The sequence below is a fragment of the Argentina silus genome (genome assembly GCF_951799395.1).
Source record: "Argentina silus genome assembly, chromosome: X".
NCBI classification, from domain to species: domain Eukaryota; kingdom Metazoa; phylum Chordata; class Actinopteri; order Argentiniformes; family Argentinidae; genus Argentina; species Argentina silus.
Genome location: NC_139653.1, coordinates 2,360,550 through 2,381,474, shown reverse-complemented (window position 1 = coordinate 2,381,474; position 20,925 = coordinate 2,360,550). Strand labels below are relative to the sequence as shown.

Sequence of the window (20,925 nt, the reverse complement as noted above, 5' to 3'; positions counted from 1 at the left end):
GAAGGGCTAATGTTCAGATGTAGCTCAGACATGTTGAATGAAAGTTTAGACAAAAATCTACTGACAAAAATGTGTGTGTGATATAAATGGGTGCATTCTGGCTTTTCAGACATCCGGCTTCACCTTTGAGGTTTCATCCCTTGCAGGCACACATCTGGACAGCTTACTACTGTACTGTATAATTATCACTGGCTACTGTGTAGTCTCAAGTCATCCGTACCAGCTAATGTGGTACGTCTGAATATAATAAATCCAGCTTTTGAGAACTTCTGAGACAAATCACGAGTTTTGGAAGGTGAGGCTCAGAATAAAGATGGAAATTGTGCTCACTATAATCTAAATGAATCTCTATAGCTACAGTCATGCAGACAGAACCAAGACGAATAACCATTTTCTGCTTCTGCATGTCCCACCCCATCCGCCTATAAGACTTGGAAGACAATAGTCTTCCAGCAGGCAAGGGAGTTGTTGTGTTATAGAAGTCACACAAACACAATAATTTTTTCTAATTGAGGATCAGTGGTGGCCACATCACCTGAACAGGAATCTACTCACTGAGGTGCTGGATGATGTGGTCTATGGTGGGCTTGAAGAGAGCGTTCATGGCGTCAGGGTTCATTCTGAGCATGCCCTGGGAGGACCACTTGACAAAGTCCACACTACAGAGGAAGAGAAGGAAGGAGATGTCAGGCTCAGAACCACCATTACACCAGGGGAGCCTAACATTAACCTTAACCCTAACCTTAACCCTAAACCTAAACTCTAACCCTAAACCCTAACCTAAACCCTACCCTAAACTCTAACCCTACCCCTAACCACTTGACAATGTCCACACTACTACAACCCTAACCCTAACCTGAACCTAACCCTACCCTAAACCCTAACGCTACCCTAAACCCTAACTCTAACTCTAACCTTAACCCTAACATCAGGGGAGATGCTAACCCTAACCTTAACCCTAACCCTAATCTTAACCCTAACACCAGGGGAAATGCTAACCCTAACCTTAACCATAACCATAACCCTACCCTAAACCCTAACCATAAGCTTAACCATAACCCTTATCCAACCCTAAGCTTAACCCTTCCCTTACAGATTTAAATCTGAACCTCAATGAGGTACGTCAGAGTCAGGGCATCCCACTTAGCATGTCCCATTACATCTTACATTTTGTTAGTATGTGCATATGAATGATGTATGATGTATGAAAATATACATTTAAAATTCTTATAATGGGTGTCACATATAATACAATCTTTTGTTAATTTTTATTGTATTGCACATCTTGATTTAATCTGTGCAGAAATGTATTATGGTGTTTCTTACATGCAGAAGCTCACAAGCAACTCTCATGAGACCAATGTTTTACTATATGTGCAGTAAAGTCCCCCTCGACAGTTCTCCTCCCATTTGACAGTAAATCTTATAAGCATCTATTGCGTATGTGCGTACGTACATACGTGCGTGCGTGCCTGTACGTTTGCCAGATAATAGCAGTGACCCCTCTCTATCACACAGGGTTTTCCAGCACAATAAGACAGACTACAGTTTACAGTCATGAGTCAGAGGGCCCTGAGGACCACTGGAGGCTCCGGTTTCTACCATATGAATGTCTTAACCTGCCCCATGACTCTGTGCAGGACATAAAAATCAATATTCAAGCACGACAGCACTACAGCCAGACTAAGATGTAATCAAAGTGACTGAGAGTCTATATGACTGGGACAAAGAAATAATATTGTATTTCAAACATGCATCGTGAGTCATCCTTGGTGAGCTCATGATAAGAACAATGAAATGGTCAGAAAAAAATCCTGGCCTCTTTCTAATATAAGCCTACACAATACTGTCCAAAACATCAAACTATTATATGTACTCAGCAAAGGAGGACTCAGACCAATGTCTTCTATGAGGTTATTTAAGCTGAGTCAAGGGAATACTTAGTCAGCTAATGAGACCATGTAGACAGCAGGCTCTTGATGAGCTGACTGCACTGTTCTCTTCACAGGGCCAGACGTGGTGTGAATTCCCTTATTAGCTTACTGGGCAATCTATGCATGGATATACTGCCCGTGGCTGTTTAATTCAGTGGAAAACACACACACACACGCACGCACGCACGCACGCACGCACGCACGCACGCACGCACGCACGCACACACACACACACACTCACACACTCACACACTCACACACACACACGCACACACGCACGCACGCACACACACACACACACACACTCACACACTCACACACACACACACTCACTTGCTCTTGCGCAGGGCGTGCTCCACACTGTGTCCTCTGAACTTCTTGTAGTAGTCGATGAAGGAGAAGGGCAGGTTGATGTTGAGGGGGTTGGACCTATCAGGGGCCGCGGCCCGTTTCCGGGATTCAAACGCGATCATCAGGTCCACCCAGGCGGCCGGCCGCTTGATCTTGAACTGGTCGATGAAGTCAGGCCCGAATATCTTACACAGGAGCTTCTCAAACTCGTAGTCAATGCCGATAGAGCCATAGGGACCGCCTACAGAAGGGGAAATTACTGTTGGTCAATAACAGCTCAAATGTCCCTGTGTCGTGGTGTCTACAGTTGCACAGAGCCATATAAAGCCTACTCCTGGACTGAAGAGCATGTTCAATGGAGTCTCCATTAATAAGGGTGCTTTTTAGTAAATTAAGGCTGAAGCTGGGTGAATACAACATCCTCTGTAGCTACATGATGTAGCTACATATAAGGAAAGAAATAGATGTGATTGTGTTTGTGTGATTAGAGGATACCGCTTAGATCCATATTCGGGGGATGGGGGTGTGGTTAATTCCATTACCTGAGGCCTTGTACAGCTCCTTGAGGTGACCCTCTGGGAGGCGTATCTGATGAACCGTGAGGTCGACCGTTCCGCCACCACAGTCAACCACCACGTAGCGGTCACCTGAATACACAGAGAGAGTCAAATGTTATCTGAGGGAGGAGGGTGAGCAGAGCAGAGAGGTGCTGTCCTGTCCATCAGGACAATACTGTAGCAGCCAAAGCTCCTGTGTAGTGTGACGTGACTGCTGTTTTTGGACACTCTCTGAGGATGTTGAACGTGAGTCTTCCGGAGAGGGGCTCTACATCGGCACCCAAGTAGATATCATATTGGCGACCTAGATTTACACTGCAGCTACAGCAGCACTGTGCCAGGGGCCTAGAGAGGTGAGGTCTTTTTTTGTTTACACACGACTTCTAGAGCACACAGGCCTTATTCTGAGTACTGATTCTATACTTACTAGATCAAGGAGTCCACCAGGTATTTTCACTATTCCTAAAAAACATTATGTGGTTTTAAATAAGCACAATAATAGGGTATGTTCATATGATACTACGTAAATACGTCAACGTGAATTGAGCCTGTGTGAACTTCCAGTGGAACCTACGAGAAACATTTGATTAGTGGAGAGAAAACAATTGATTAGACTCTAAAAAGTGCTGAGTAGCAGAATGTTCCCCCTCCCCAATATATCAAGGGGGAGTAACAATGTAAGCAGGATGATCAGCAGCATAAGAAACAGCAAGAGCAAAATACTGCAGCAGAGAGAGAGAGAAACAGAAGCATACAAGAAGAGAAAGAACTCTACCTTCTTCCAGCTCCGACCAAAGTTCCCCTATGACATTTTCCACCAAAAAGGTGCGACTCTGCCGGTTGCGCCGGACATGCTCCTTGGCTGGTTGTTGACAGAGAGAGAACGAGTGAGTGTGAGAAGGGCAGAAGCGCTGTGGTGAAGCTGTGATGTCATACATTGTAAGGCAAGCGACAGAATGATAAGGGCTACATGGGTGTGTAGGATGGAGTGGTGATCAGTGATTGTCCATGTGGTCTAACCACAGGAATGTAGGCCTACAGCACACCCATCCTACAGGGAACTGGGTTGACTCATACTGTGATGACTTGTATTTGCAAATCTACATTTCAGTCTCGCGCAATAATTCATGTTTACATCACTATTCATATGTTATTCAAGCTTTGCATTATGGGAATACATAATGACACATTCGTTTTTATTATACACCCAAACCTAAATACATCACTCTTTCCTACACAAGAAATTCACGTCACTTTTTTCATTTGTTGTTAACAGAGAGAAGAAATTATGAAAAAAGAGACAGATGAGGGACAAGAGTCTACGATTGTCTACAGAGGACATTTTAACATTCCACGTTCCGAACCCAAACTACGTGCTTATGAACCCCACTGACAGCCTAAATGGTGGTGACATTAGTAAAACAAGGAGCTGGTCAACTCTGGCTCACAACAGGAAGGGACAGTAGTAGTAAGCATGACTGCATCGACAAAGTTGTCAGATGGACATTTCCTCCAACAGAGGGGAAACAATACCAAGGGGGGAAACAGAACCTTTCCTACTCCCATTAGCTTTCTGGAGAGCATGAGAGTTTGATCTATCTATGCTACCATTACGTTTTACACACACACTGTCAATGCGTCAAAACAGACCACAATATAACCGAGAAGTAACCTTTAAAGGTTCTGGGGAATGCTTTGAGTTAGCTGTGGCAGAATCTTTGGGCATTATGAACAAATTAATGTAAGGAGGTAACAGAAGCAGCTGGAGGGAGAGCACACACACAGCGTTAGACTTGCGGGCGCTGACTTGTGCCCTCAGCTGTGTTGCTGCTGTAAGGCAAGACAGTAGGCCATTGCACAATCCAGCTATTCATTGCAGGATTTATTTTAAAGCAGCCTGACTATCAACAAGATGTTAGAATAAAAGATGGCTCCTTTCCAGTTCAAGTAACAGTATTGGGCATTTGTTGACAACACTGAACTGTATAAGGTCTGTCTATAGATAAACTACAAGACCTACAGTATATCCTCATAATCACAGCTGGAGGCCCGGACCAATGCCGCCATCCATCCAGACACAGCCTGAAACAGGTCATTAGAGAGTTTATAAAGTAAAAAAACATGAGAGGACATCTGCTCTGGAGAGACACCAATAGCCTTCAGCGCATTGTTTCACTGTCATCATTAACAACTGTGAGGCACAACATGACCAGTAACGAAATGAATACTGTAGATATGTGCTGCAATTTCTAGCAACGTCTTTCTTATACCATGTACTACATCCAGTTCTACATGGTTTCTACAATGCGTGGGAGGGGAACAATAAAGCTATTCGAATTGAATTGAATTCAAACTAAATCTACTATGGTACCATAACAAGCGAGTCACATTCAGGAAGCGAGGATGAGTTTGAACTGCACTACAGTATCTGGTTTTGAAATAGTGCCCTTTGATAAATGAAAGCCTCTCGACAAGGTCAAGGAGACCAATTACGATAGTTTTAATTAGTGTACCAAGGGAATTTACAGCACCTGCGAGATCTATACATCTATCACCTCTCTGAACCCAGTATTTATTATAAGTCTTAGTAATGTCAGCGTCACAATGTGCTAATTAAATCTATGCTCTACAAGCCTAGACAGTCCATTGATGTCAAAGACGAACACACATTTCCATTAAATGTTTGCTGAAAGAAGCCGACACATTCATATTTCAAGATACAAAATATAAATGTATTACATTTACCATATGACTGAGAGGCCATGGGTTCAATTCTTTTGAAATAGTTGCTCCATAAGCATGCAAGTGAATGCTATTGAGGCATTCAGCTGCATAGCTACCCGCTCAGAGGCGAGGTGAGACTGGAGGGCTATGAACTTTTCAGTCTGTACTTTAGATCATTGATGTGAACTTTTCAGTCTGTACTTTAGATCATTGATGTGAACTTTTCAGTCTGTACTTTAGATCATTGATGTGAACTTTTCAGTCTGTACTTTAGATCATTGATGTGGGATGTGTCTTTCCCAAAACAATACAATGACGTATGAATGAGGGAAGGATGACAATTAAAAAGTTATTTGCTGTTGCTGCTTCACATGCTGGCAAACATGAGACTGGATTTCATTATATAAGGTTGTGCCAATTTAAAAGTGGTATTGTTCACTATATACTTGAAATCATTTCTGCAAATTCAGATACATGAGTTATTGTTTCATAGAACATTTTCACTGCTACATTGTGAATACAAAATGTAATTGAAATGCAGTACATTGCCATTATCAATCAAAATACTTTGAGCATATTGAAGTATTAGTTCAAGATGGATGTAGAACTTAATCAAGAAAAGAAGCAAAAGCAACTAGAAACAGGACCGTGAGGAGTGGATACTAAAACATAAAAGGTGATGTTTTATTTTTTTTCATGCATTTAATAAAAGCTATGTTTACCATGAACTGGAGAATCTGTCCCGAAACATTTCAGTTGGAAGGAAAGATTGTATGTTAAAATGTTAAAGGGGTAGTTCACTATAAAATCATATTTCTGTGATAAACTACATACCCTCATTCCAGTTGATGCACCAACACCATATTCCAGTTGTTGTCTATATCCCAATTATTTAGCAGCTTGCAGCGGACGCATTTTCCAAAACAATGGAAGTGAATGGGGTCCAGTTTCTGGCCACAAATTGGACGCAACCCACTTCCATTATACTGGGAAATGTGTCTGCTGCAAGTTGTTAATAACAGGGTAAAAAAGTGTCTTGGTATATCAACAGGAGTGAGCGTATGTGGGTAATCACAGAAATTCAATTTTACAGTTAACTATCCCTTTAATATAAACACTACAATGCAAACAGACAGCCATTATTATAAGGAGGGTGATAGAAATGTTTGTTCATGGTGCTCACTCTCACTGATGTGTATGTAATTTCTCTATAGATCGATACTATTTCTCACCTTAGGGCTGAACAAAGCTATAGCTACAGTCCTTAATGTCATGTGTCCCTAACAATGCCCCTGACTCAACCAACCCTTACTACTCATTGGACACATTATAGATTTTCATGTTTGCCAACAAAATAACTGTCTGCAAGTCCAAAATTAGTTGTAGAGGCATACATGATAGTTATAGTTATGGGATGTAAACAATGTAAGTATTTTGTTATGTCATGTAATTATGGCACAATGTTTAACGTCATGCTCATTGGGCTGTGGAGTGGTTACCCTGGGTCATCCCTGCTCCCACATTCTCAGTGGGGCTGAAGCCGTTCTGGATCGTCCGGGAGCCAAGGTCAACCATCTGGTGGAGACGGAGCTTGCGGCAGTAGATCGAGGCTGCCTCGGGCTCAAGGGCGATGATCAGCTGCTCTGGGTTGTCGCGGGGAACCAGACCAGACTAGAAGAAGGCAGAACACAGATAGGAAATACAGGTATTAGCTTTCTACTTCACAGGACGTTGTCAACATGAGGTTTGAGGAGTCCAAACGATGACAACTGTAATAACATCATATCACAACTATGCATTAATATGGTAGTTACAGAAAAAGTGTTCGAGTAGATACCCAAGCATAGACAACGACACCAGAACCTCCCAGATTTACTCTACATCAAATAAACTTAATCAAATATATCAAATAAATCAGTTTGAATAAACTGTGTTTCTCTCCCTTTAAACAGAACCATACGGTGTAAGGTCAGTACGCTCTGCAAGAGAACCCTTTAACGTGAACATTATTAATCTAAAACATAACTTGGCAACTAAAAAATGATAAATAGCCTCTGGAAAAGCATGGAGCTCGAGACAGGCCACACATTTAAACAGGAAATTACACAAGAGATAAATCATGATATGCTAACATTACAGTAAATCCCAAAAGCTATCATATTCCATATTTCTTGCAACATCACAAGCAACTACGACTTTGCAGTTTGGAGGGCGGAAAAGCCTTGGCTCAGAGCCCTTTAAGACAGCACATGCTGTATACTAGTTTGTGTTATAGTCCAGAGTATCACATGCTGTACACTAGTTTGTGTTATAGTCCAGAGTATCACATGCTGTACACTAGTTTGTGTTATAGTCCAGAGTATCACATGCTGTATACTAGTTTGTGCTATAGTCCAGAGTATCACATGCTGTACACTAGTTTGTGTTATAGTCCAGAGTATCACATGCTGTATACTAGTTTGTGTTATAGTCCAGAGTATCACATGCTGTATACTAGTTTGTGCTATAGTCCAGAGTATCACATGCTGTATACTAGTTTGTGTTATAGTCCAGAGTATCACATGCTGTATACTAGTTTGTGCTATAGTCCAGAGTATCACATGCTGTACACTAGTTTGTGTTATAGTCCAGAGTATATAGTGAGAAAAGCATGGCCCGTTCTAAGGCTGAGTGTTGTGCATCACTATCCCCTACCAGATCTGAATGGTGCAGTTGAGGAGGACAAAGTAGGAGAGAGGGGGGAGGGAGGAGTAGGTAAAGGGCGGGCTGCTCCTCTCCCATTCCCTCAAACACGAATAATCAATGATGGAGCCAGAGGATGCTGAGTCACTGCAGATGCGCAGCCCCCCCCCCCCTCGCCCCAACACACACACACACACACACAGATTCCCCCCTCCCCCTCTCCAACCATGCCTTAATCCCTACTGCAGAAATCAGGTGATCAGGCCATCTAAAGAGCTTTCTCAGCTCTCCGTCTCTCCCATCCCCTGTCACTCCTTCCCCAACTCCATCTTTCTCTCTCTCTCTCTCTCCGTCACCCATCTCTCTCTTACACACATGCATGCGTGCACACACACATGCGTGCACACACACACACACACACACACACACACACACACACACACACACACACACATACACACACACACACACACACACACACACACACACACACACACACACACATACACACACACACACACACACTGCCCTTTCCTCTCCAGCCACATCTCTTCTGTTCACTGCAGAGGGTGTCTCTCTCTGGCTGCAGGCTCAGACAGATTGCCACACCCATGTTGTGATCCTCTGCCAGACATACTAATGCCCCCCCCCCCTCCCCCCAACACACACACACACACACACACACACACACACACACACACACACACACACACACACACACACACACACACGCACACACACACACACACACTCCCCTCCACAGACATTACTCTACACAGTACCACACCCATACACCATGTGCTCATCATTTGCAGTGGCAGAGCTCCTTCTCACCAGTGGTGGCTGGCGCCGTTCAAAACTAGGCAGGGACGATTTTTGGTTTTTATTAGCATGGCCTTATTTCTATTACAGCTTATTGCTTTCAGTGGACAGCGTCGCTAGAAACCAGCGTCCCTAGAAACCAGTTCTGGAACTATCAACCAGTGAAGGGTAGTTTTGATTTAACATGGCAGTCAATACAAATAGGAACCAACGACCAGAGAATGCCTTAAATTGCACTTGACAACCAGTGTTAGTGAATGTAGCATCACATTTCGTTGAAAAATGTATGGTTTGGGAATGAATCTTGCTGTTTAATGCTGGTAACCTGTTGTATAAAAGCAATAATACACTCAAGTCAATGTGTTATGTGTTACAGATGGCCTCTCGTGTATTATTGCTTAACTAAACTTTCTTGGGTTATCAAAATAGTTAGCCGTCATTACTATCAATCACCTGCATTATAGTTAAACAACAATTGTACCCCACTGGAAAACGCATTGGAACACCCCATTGGAAACCACACTTTCATACCCCAGTAGAGAGGTGTGGTCACTGTGGAACATCACTTGTCACTCCGTGAGGGTCTATGGAAGGGGTCGAGAACCATGAGCCTCCTAGGTTTTGGGTTTGGTCATTTGAGGATGGAACATAGCTGTCCTCCGGCTACACCATGGTGCTACCCCATTTCCTCATGTCAGATAGCGCGACTCCGTCTGCACTGACTGGTCTGTCGGTCGAGGCCCAGAGGAATGACGACAACTGACGTAATATGATGAGTGCTACCCTAGAGGGTGCAGTTGAGACTACTCTAGACTAAGGATAACTTTTTAAATGTTTCACCATTGTTTATTTTTCTGAAATCACTAAGTAGGATGGTCCTCACACTCTCCTGGTAACACACACACCCCTAGTAATACATTCTCCTGGTAACACACACACACCCCTAGTAATACATTCTCCTGGTAACACACACACACCCCTAGTAATACATTCTCCTGGTAACACACACAATGAGGCTGTGCTGTTGCTTCATCTAAGCTAAGGGGAGAGATACTTTGATCTTGAACATGCTTGCTGTTCTACTGTAACTACTGACTTTTTAAACAAAAGTAAAAATGGCCAAGGAATGGTATTTTAGGTTATTGTTTGGAGTGGGGCAGTCCCACTCTTGTATTTAAAAAAAATGTATTGGACAGAGACAGTAGAGAAAGACAGGAAGTAAGGAGGAGAGAGTATGTCAGCAGGGCATAGGCCGGATTCTAACCCATGCCAACATATATACATATAGCATATGTGTGCACTGTAGGCCGCGGTGCTAGACCACTGGACCACCCCAGGCCACAAGGAATGATATTATCATGTAGAATTGCATCCCTATTGTCTGTTTGGTGTGTGTGTGTGTGTGTATGTGTATGTATGTGTGTGTGTGTGTGTGTGTGTGTGTGTGTGTGTGTGTGTGTGTGTGTGGTGGACAGAGACCACCCTACCTTGTAGGCTGCTTCCCTCATGAACTGCTTGGCTGGCATTTTCCAGATGGCTGGCACTGTGATTACCCATCTCACATCAGCGTTGTCAAACTCCGCGCCCGCCTGGTCACTCAACTCCTGGAAGGCACCCAATCAAACATGGCCTCACATCCCTTCACCCTGACCCACCATAACATCTCCACTACCACAGTATGAGGAATCAAGTCCCATTCATAGTCAGAGAATAACAGAAACAGATTCTTATATGCAATAATGCGAGACGTTTTTGTGTACCTGGGTATTTTCAATACACAACTAGACTATGGATGTGCCAGAGTGTGAAACTGTATTAGCAACATGCAGTGCTCATACCTACATATTGTCACTTTTTGACATTTTTATTACTGATTATTGAATTGTTGATTGTTGCTGACTGCTGTTGTTGAGCGTGGAGCAAGATCCCAAAACATTTCACTGTGTCAATACATGTGACAAATAAAATTTGATTAGATTAGATTTGAATTAATTCATACCTTCAGTGCTTGCTCCTTAAAAAAAGCCAATGCGTATGCAAATATATCGATAGCTTTGACTTTCTTCCCGTTGGCTGCATGGAGGTCTGTGTTGATGGAGAGGTTCTGATTACAGGAAGAAATCAGAGACAGAAACAGTTAAAGCTCCATATCATCCTCACTTATATTAAAACACTGTACAGACATACAGATCACAAATACAGCCATTATACTGCTATAGTCCCATCCAATTCATGTCCATTTGCGTCAGTATAGTAAATATATGTGCTACAACAGAAGCATAAGCCAGCAGTTATTGGCAGTTTTACCTCCTACTTGGCACAGAACAGAGAACCTTTAAGAGTTTGCTGCAAAGTCAGCTCAGAGCGGCCAACCTGCCTGCCTTGTAGAAGGAAGGAGTAATGCAGAGTAATGTGGAGTGTTTGTGTTTGTGTGTGTGTGTGTGTGCATATGTGTGCGTGCGTGTGTGCGTGCGTGTGTGCGTGTGTCTGTGTGCGTGCGTCCTTACTGCAGTGGTGTGGAGTTTCATTTTGAACTTCTCCAGGTAGAGCCAGGTCTTGGACTCAGTGGAGTCCAGGTCATGGTAGAAGTCGCGGGCTGCGTAGCCAAAGCTGTGGAACTTCCTCTCTGGGGTCAGGAGAATGGTGGTGGGAGTCTTCTGATTGGACACACCAGGGTCGCCACCCTCCCAACGTCTGGAAATGATCACAAAACATTTCAACAATTAGCTCAACCCAGCCATGGAATTCTTTTTTCTTTTTCTTTTACACACACTTGTGACTCAAACTGCTCAACCATATGCCGAAAGCAATGACAAAATGATTCCTTTCCAATTAGGTGTTCTCGATTTGTGCCACAATCAAATCTTAGCCAGAATACAGTTAAAGTTCCATATGTAAGATACTCAGTATCTTACTCTCCTCAGTCCCTTGTCTGTCATTAATTGTCTAAGAAGAGCCTAACTGAACTTGACCTACAAGCTAATTGAGCTAACACTTGTTCTGGGCAAATGAAGGCTATCTATAATTAGTGTTGGTTCCCATCACGGAGAGATGAGCGTACAGTATGCTTGCTTAGTGTAGGATGGGATTATTAGGGTCATCTCAACTGTGAACATTTGGGAAGCCAATGGACGACAGTGAGAATGTCAATGTGGATTGGCAATTTCTTCATCATCATCATGCAGGATGGTGAAAGGGTCGACATCAATTCTGCCCCCCTCTTGAGATCCCTTCCCCTGATGGGTCAAATTACTGTGTTCTCTCACTTTGATGTGTAAGGAATGTGTGAACTGAAGTGTCATTTGACTGGTACTGATAAGATGAGGTCTGATTGGTTCTCCCTCACAAACAGCTCTTGATTTGATAACTTATGGTTGGAAGGCGGGTATAAAACAGATGTTGAGGAACACATATTTCTCTTTGTTTTCTGGTCTGTGTCTGCTTTGGCCAAGCTGTACTCACTGTCTATGAGGACAGTAATGAGACGATGTGGTCTGTGGTTCTCTCTGTCTCTCTCTATCATTTACCATGAGGGTAGAATGTAATATATCTCTATGTATTTGCCTTGTAATAGTTGTATACATTTATAGTGTTATTAAAGCCTCATTTGATTTATTCTCACTTGACCATTCTTGCTCTCAACCCAAACTCAACAATTCTTCGCATTGTAACTGCCAACCTATAAGACCCCATTGTCTTACATCAGGTATCGCTATTCTAGCAAATCCACTGCTCATTGGCATTCAGTGGCATTACAATCTACTTTACCAACTATCAAATCTGGCTTTTATAGTAACTGGCTACTTGTAGAGGTACACTTATATGCACTGTTTTTAATATGCACAAGTATAATGAGCACACGTTTCATTTCATATTAAATGTGACTAGCTAAACCAGCTGGCTAGCTGACCTATGCTAGCTTTCATCCTCATTGCCAAACATAATATATTCTGCACACTCAACTTCTAAACTCCTTTGCTAGTCATACATTCATGTAATGAAGACATTTGCTGGAAAGAAACTTGCATATCATGTATGTATTTATTGTTTTGTTGACTGGTCATCATGACTGGTTTGAGGCTGAAAGGTTGCCATGTAACCATGGTAACTTTTTTGACAGCGCATATTTTAGCCAGGCTACTTTTCATCCTTCCTATAATTGTTTATCAGACAGATCAGTGTGGACGGAGTCATAAGACAATGATAAGGCCCTACAATGTTACTGTATGGTCACATTCTTAATGAAATCTGTTGGCATGATTTAAGTTTAGAAATCCCTAATCATTTCAATTCCTATAATGGATGCTTGGAGGGGTCTATGCTTGACAAGGACCATAACTCAAGTGAAGTTATTTGTTTTTAATTAAGCAATTACACCCTATATCCATACTCTATGAAATGAGGAATCTAAAACTCATTCTGTAACATGATGAATTAGTAACAACAACAAAGCCTGAATGTGATTGTGACTCAGACACTGTGAATGGAATTGTTGCGTTGCTGTGATTAAAACTGTTGCTACTATACTAAATGCAAGTAATTGGGTTCACATGAACTGGGCACACAGACATGGTAAACATGACAGACGAAAAACATCTACCCTGACCTGAGATGGACTTTCTGTGCCTTCTACAGCCGCTACAGCTCACTACTCACTACAGCCCACTACTCACTACAGCCCACTACTCACTACAGCCCACTACTCACTACAGCTCACTACTCACTACAGCCCACTACTCACTACAGCCCACTACTCACTACAGCCCACTACTCACTACAGCCCACTACTCACTACAGCCCACTACTCACTACAGCTCACTACTCACTACAGCCCACTACTCACTACAGCCCACTACTCACTACAGCTCACTACTCACTACAGCCCATTACTCACTACAGCCCACTACTCACTACAGCCCACTACTCACTACAGCCCATTACTCACTACAGCTCACTGAAATATGCACCACAGAATGAGAAGCTTTAAATTATGCATCAATTTCTACTGTGAGCACAGGCATTTAGAACAGAAGGAGGGCTGACAAGCTTCTATTCTCAGACCTCTGCCTGACAATCCCCAGCTAAAAACATTATATTAGACCACATATTAGGGATAGCTTGCTGCAAAACCTACAGTAGCATGGGCAAAATTTCATATAGAAAAACACATACAAATGATCTCTCATGAAGAATGTTGTGAGAATATTGTGCTGGAAATTGGGCTGCTGCAGTTTCTGAATAACTGTTTTCAATTCAGGTTTGTTTTCTTTGTTTCAGGTCTTTAGCAATGCGATCGGATTCCTGCACCATTGTGTAGGCCCAGCAATGGTGAGGACAGCTGGTGAATGCTAATGTCTGTCTTTTGAGACCAACATGGCCAATGTGTACTATCAAATACACCAATGCACCCTCCTCCATTCAACCTAAGAACTCTATCCTGGAATCTTTGTCACGTGAGAGCTAAAATGTTACTCGCCTGGTCCCAGATTGGTATGTACTCTATGTGCAAATTCCTCAAACTATAGTTATCATGTATGGCATAGCATCAATAGTCAGATGAGTTTAGGCACAGGCATGGAACCAGGTTATTGTGTAACAGCACTCCATGCTAAGAAGTGTTCCCTTGAAAGAAGGCAAACCTTAGCGATCCATTTGCAGGGCTTACACAGAGAAGCCAGTGTTTGTGTAAGGATTTGGAGAGCAGATCCTCAATCCAAACAAAATAATCTTGGGGTTCTGAGTGTTTTTACTGCAAGTCTGGTGGTAGCACTAGTCAAAATAGCTCTCTCAGCTTTTATCTGATGGCCAAAGTTGGCCCATGGGAGAAGAGGATTCCCCAACAGGGTTTCTCTCTTGTAAAATGATGTCTGTCTCTCTCTGCAATTGTGTGTTTTCTCCCAGTGTTTAGAAGATCCTCAGGTTGTTAGATAATGATCCTCTATTTCATCAGGTACTCAACCAAAACAAACTATTTCCTCACACTAACTTCCAATACATAGAGAATAGTTGTACGGCTGTATTCAGAACAAAACATTTTTGGGCTGCTAGCATTAGGCATTGGGCAACTGTTTTGAGTAGTATTCTAAACAGCAGTCAAACACAAACTGAAAGTGACACATTTAGATAGTTTTGAAGATTTTCATCTTTGAGCATTACTCTTTCTGAATCAAAGTAATTCAAATCACCTTAACAATGTCATATTTTTGCAATGCATATAGGCTCTTAGATATGAATTCAAAGTTCAAGACGGGGCCAATGAGAAAACGACACATGTGCGTCAGACAATATAAATACCTGTCAGCTAGTGAAGGTTAAGGTATGGAGATGGTTAGCCCTGTTTCCTGGCACAACATAGCACACAGAGCACAGTGGGGGGAGATCTATGTACCTTTTACAAGTCATGTGATCTCAGCTCTCAAGACTACAGTCCAGCTGGTACCCCAGCCCGGTGAACACTGACCCCTCCCAACACTGACAGACAGGGCCACCACCCCATGTTGATGTGGTTGAAATGAAAACTTTCATGAATGACACAAAAAAAGTACTAGCTACATGCCATGTTCAACAATGTAATGCACAAGAATTGTGGGCGAAGAGGGCGTCAAGGGATAATGAGAGCAGGTAGCGGGCTAGAGTAAGGGACATGAATTAAAGTGGGCTATAGCAGATCAGCTCATGAAGAACGGGGAGATGACCCCCTACCACCTCAATGAAGCTGTCCCCTGGGCAGCAATACACATGGCAGTGCTGAGTAGTGGATGAAATGTTTTAGCGGTATTTATAAATAAATAGGTAGGAGAGGGGCTTTGATAATGAAGCCTATGGATGAAGCCTATGGAAGCCTAATGAAGCCTATGGAAGGTGATGAATCTTCACCAAGACAGGATTTACAGTTTTGAGTTTTAGCGGAATTGGGACTGAATAGGAAAATTGCTAGCCCCTATTTTCACTGTCTAATCTAGCTCCTAGCTCAGTGCTACATTTTAATGTGATTATCCCACTCTGATGTTACATGAATGACAAGTGAAAGTTTGTAAACATGGTCTATACCTGCTGTTTAATTATATATGCACAGCTGTGGATGCTAGATGTAGCATCTTTCAGTCTGATTGGTATTGTTGGTGCTGAATAGATTTGGGGTTGTTCTAAACAAGGCTAACAATAAAGTCCCACTTTTAACATCATGGCTCATATGTGTATCTCAATGACTAAGGAAGTAACCTGAAAAGCCTAAGATAAACTTTGGGCTAGGTTAGAACGATCAACCCAACAGGCATATATAGTTGTGGTGGCCACTGGCCAGACAAATGGCAGAAGTATTTTGCTTATTCAAAACAATCATACAATTTAGAAGGCCATTATTGGTTAGTGGGTGGTCTTCAAACACCCCATGTCCTGTCTTGTGAATGATCCTTTTTTAAATAGCCAGCTGCCCAGAAGCTCTCAGGATCATACTGTAATTTGAAGGTAAAGAGATATTATAAAGCTGTCATGTGTTCATGACAAACACTGCTATGATTGCACAATGCATTATAAAAGCAATTCATAATTTTTGCAACTGTTCACCTATTTTCACTCACACTGTCGTCTAGTTGGGAAGCATTAAAGCCACACGTGTTTCCTACCACAAATCACATATGCTCCCGGTTAACCATCTGCTCAACAATGGGTTTTCTATAGACAGAACAGGAGGGACATGCATGCGCAGGAAAACCGGCTTTCGTTATTCCACTGAGCCTCCTCCTCTCTGATTTCAGCATACCGGGCCAACAACGAAATGTAAACAGCTCTCTCCCTCTCTCTCCCTACTCAGAGGGACTGCAATGCAGCGTTGGCTCACCTCATGGTGTGAATGCACTCTGGCTCCTTGGTGAAGGCGTAAGCATAGCCACTAGAGGTGGTGCCAAAGTCGATAGCAACCACCACCACAAACGAGGGTCCTGTAGGTGTGTTCTGGTCTGGGTCATTTTGCTGGGGGAGGTAACATACCAGGGTCAAACATGAGGAATTTTGGTGGAAGCATGAAGAGACCACAAGTTTACATACATACACTCCAGTGAGATAAGTCCCTCCCTATTGCAATAAGGAAACGGCTCAGTAACTATGCAATTATACAGCAATTTGCATATTATTTGTAGAAACATGTTCAGACATGTTGTTACTTGTGTATTTAAATCATAACTACACAGGTATAAGTTGATGTGATGTACTCCAGAGTTACCTACCTGAATGTGTGAGGGAGACAGGGGGGTGATGCCAGGTTCACCCATGCTCTTGGCTGGAGAAGGAGTTGCCATTACATCTGAGGAGAGGGAGAGTGTTGAGAAATTAGTCAAACAAACAGAGGATTAGATTGGAATAATATGTATGTCCATTGTTTGTAACTTTGCACTGCACGCCGTTTAATAAGTCATCAACAAGAGCTTATTATTTTAATGTATTGAAAGATACATGTTGGAATAGCATCAAATAAAAGATTTCTCAACAACTCATCTAAACTGGGCAATTCAATTAACATATTGCAGACCTAAAATAAGTGTTACCTTTAAAACATACTCGTTACTTTTACGTCTGGCACTGGCCTCTAAAACACAATGACATTTCAATTGATTTAAAGATTGCTTCTGTCCATTTGCCACCATTGTCATTAGCTTTCACTTAATAGTGCCAGTGAAAAAAGGCTCTTTGACAATGCACAATAATAATACTCCCTACGTTTTTTAAGTGTCTGACAGGGATTGTCTCTCGACGGGACATCACCTCATCTGGACATTTTCTGCATGGCTCCTACGGTGTGGATGAGTGGCCTGAAGCCACATAATACATTTTGCAGGGCAATTACAGAAGGCATTTACAGCCCACCTGTGGATAGACTCCATCTTCAACCACGTCCACACCCTCCATCCCAAAGTCACCCATACAACCTGGAGGTTTTATTTGAAAAGAGGACAATAAAAATCTAAGCAACACATGATTGCTCTAGTGTTAAATGTGTTCAAGTGTAGTGTTATTTAAGGGATGAGTCAGAGAATCTTTCTTTTGTATCTGTTAGGTTTGTTTACCAGGCAACATTAAATGTGTAATACGAATTTTCATCAAAATGTATTGAATTCTGGCAGTTCTAAAATGTCGATATTTATCTGACTATTATGCACAAGTTGATTTGGGCCTCTGGTCGAGAATAAATGTATTTCTTTTGAATTTCCTTGAAGCATTTAAGAGAATATTACACTGTAGGTAATGTAGGTCAAACAGAAACAACACATCAGTGTCAAAGATTGAAGAGGTCTTTAGGAGGGACAGTTATGATGTAGCCTGAAGAGATGGGTCTTCAATCCACGGCGGAAGATAGGTAGTGGCTCTGTCTAACTTTTCCCTTATTACAGTAACTGGGAATGAATGATACTGTATATCAGCCATCACATACTGTGGCTTAAAAATACAATATTTGTATCACTCTGATAGTCCTTGTTCAGCCAACTGATATTTTGGGTCAATAGCATGCAATCTGAGCAGTTTGCCACTCAAGGTGTGCTAGCAAAAAAGCAGAAAAAACCCGTTGCTGAGGGAAAATGTGTGGGTCATTTACAAATTGACCAAGAATTACTGAAAGAATGGTTGTTTAGAATAAACTTTCTGTCCAATTGTTTTTGTTTTCTTATGCTATCAGCAATTTCTTTTCAATATATAGACAAAGCAAGTGGACAGTAAACATGTTGTCCCACACAAATGATGTGGCACCCCTTTATAAAAGGAGAGTGATGGAATGAAGCCAGTAAATGAAGCAGGACGTTTATTCATAAACTTTTTGTGATCACTTTCATTGACCAAAGAGAATAATAATTTGGGTTCCATTAGGCTACTATTGTACTAACTCTATTGATATATGACACCTTTACTTCAAACACAAATTTCACTAATAGCTAAGACAAAATATTTGCACAGCCAAATTATTTGGTTACAAATGCTATTGGCTATACACCTAGGTTACACAACTCCGGTTTCTGTATTGATATAGACCAACGGTATTTATTCTGCATAAGAGACTTCACTCACAGCATATTATTCCCAAATTTGTTAGGCTATAGGCCTGCTGTATTAGGCTACACTCCTATAGCTGCATTTGTAGCCAGAATGAAAAGTCACCGGTATCTGTAGTGCTTATTTGATCAGTTTTGATCAGTCTGGCTTCTTAGAGCTTTGTTGATTTCTCAAAATATTATTCCCAAATTCGTAAGAATATAAGCCTCCTGCGTTAGGCTACACTCCTAGCTCTCCACTTTGCAACCTATTATGATGTGTTTAATGATGAATTGGCGTCACCTTGACACTCCTAAACAATCTCTATGGCAAGACGCATCCTTCACCATAGTTTCGTCAAAATTGGGCCAATCAGTGTAATTTCATAAATGTTCCATCTGTATGAGGAAAAAAAAAAGCTTGTGACATACGAACGGACAGAGACCGAATCATAGTCCCCTCTCTCTCCGATTTCAGCGGTGGGGGACAATAAAAATGTTAAAAGCCAGAGCAAATAGCATTGAGGAAAAAAAGAAAAAATGTAACAGTATTTGAATGAGGATACTGTAACTCAATATTATTCATAATTAATAATTTAATAATCATAGGATGTGAGCCCTAAAATAGCACTCTTTCTAGTAATCAAAATACAATCAATACAATCAGTCTTCATTTTTCTGTTACAGTTACAAGCACAAAATATAAACACTGCCTGGGTGATGAAGCCGTAGATAGTGTGTATCCTGTTTGTTAGCCCTCTACATCCTAGCAGAATGGTCCAGTCTGGAATGTTCTACACATTCTGACAGGAAACAGGGGGAAGTCAAAAGTCACAGCTCTGACAGGCTAGAAAACCTTGCTGCCTGTTGCAAAGGGCCAGGTGGGTCAACAAATCAGAAATCTTCATGGTTTTGAAAAAACATTTATCTACATACTTTAGAAACTAAATGCTGGTCGAGTGAACGGGTGAGTTGGAGTTAAACTGTACAGGCAAACGAAGAGAGGATCCCTTCTCTCCTCCTTGCAGGAGGAGCTTTTCCTCCCTGTTCTCGTCACATTCCAGCTTTTCCCCAGACAGACTCTGTTCTCAGTCCCTCAGTCAGCACAGATGTCAGCCGGGGTTTAAACAAGAGGCTGGGCCTCCAGCTACAACTACATGGTCGAGGTCTTTTCCTTGTTACAGAAAGAGCATAAGTCAAATGAATTTGTATCAAATGGACACAAATATAAAATTGGTTGCCTCAAGTTCATTACAAGGTAACAGAGTGGAATGTCTTGGACACACAGTACATTCAAATTCTCTGGTATTCTAGAGGTAGAATTTCACCATGCAGATGGCTACAGTGCCACACTGTAGTGTAGACAACTCATGGAGCCAGAGTTGAATAGTCCTCTCTTTCAATCCTTTGGGCAGAAATGGATTGGCAAACCTAATCTCAAGACAGACAAACCTAAATCATTCCATTACATACATACATTAAGTGCTCAAAAAAAACAGATTATTTGATATGTTAGAGGTCTTAATTTGACTATGGGCAGTTCTGTGAAAAGGACCCATGAGGATCACAATGTGAAATTCATCAGAGCATATCAAATGGGGTGTCAAATGAAAGTAAAGAGTCTATATTTTTGGGAAATTAAGTTATAAATACATTTCTCAGCCATCTTTCATCATAAAAATATGGATAAGCAAAGGCTTTGACTTCTGGTCAAACCTATGGAAAAGCATCTAAGAAAAAGTATTTAAAGGTGTTTAGGTCATCAAACCTCATTAATGTTTAAGTATAGACCCCGGTCAACTAATAACACTTATATTTATTTTTTAGAAGAAGAAA

General features: G+C 41.8%; 1 protein-coding gene across 1 annotated transcript in view; it reads right to left on the bottom strand.

Moving 5' to 3' along the window:
- hspa12a (heat shock protein 12A) overlaps window positions 1-20,925 on the bottom strand; it is a gene marked incomplete at its 5' end in the record, with an annotated part of 42,833 nt that overhangs the window by 5,224 nt on the left and 16,684 nt on the right. Inside the window, 10 exons of the mRNA XM_083696114.1 lie at window positions 556-659; window positions 2,268-2,526; window positions 2,828-2,932; window positions 3,618-3,704; window positions 7,066-7,237; window positions 10,558-10,674; window positions 11,070-11,174; window positions 11,578-11,764; window positions 16,911-17,041; window positions 17,296-17,372. Of these exons, the coding sequence (XP_083552240.1) occupies window positions 556-659; window positions 2,268-2,526; window positions 2,828-2,932; window positions 3,618-3,704; window positions 7,066-7,237; window positions 10,558-10,674; window positions 11,070-11,174; window positions 11,578-11,764; window positions 16,911-17,041; window positions 17,296-17,372 (1,344 nt within the window). The remainder of the gene's footprint in view (window positions 1-555; window positions 660-2,267; window positions 2,527-2,827; window positions 2,933-3,617; window positions 3,705-7,065; window positions 7,238-10,557; window positions 10,675-11,069; window positions 11,175-11,577; window positions 11,765-16,910; window positions 17,042-17,295; window positions 17,373-20,925) is intronic.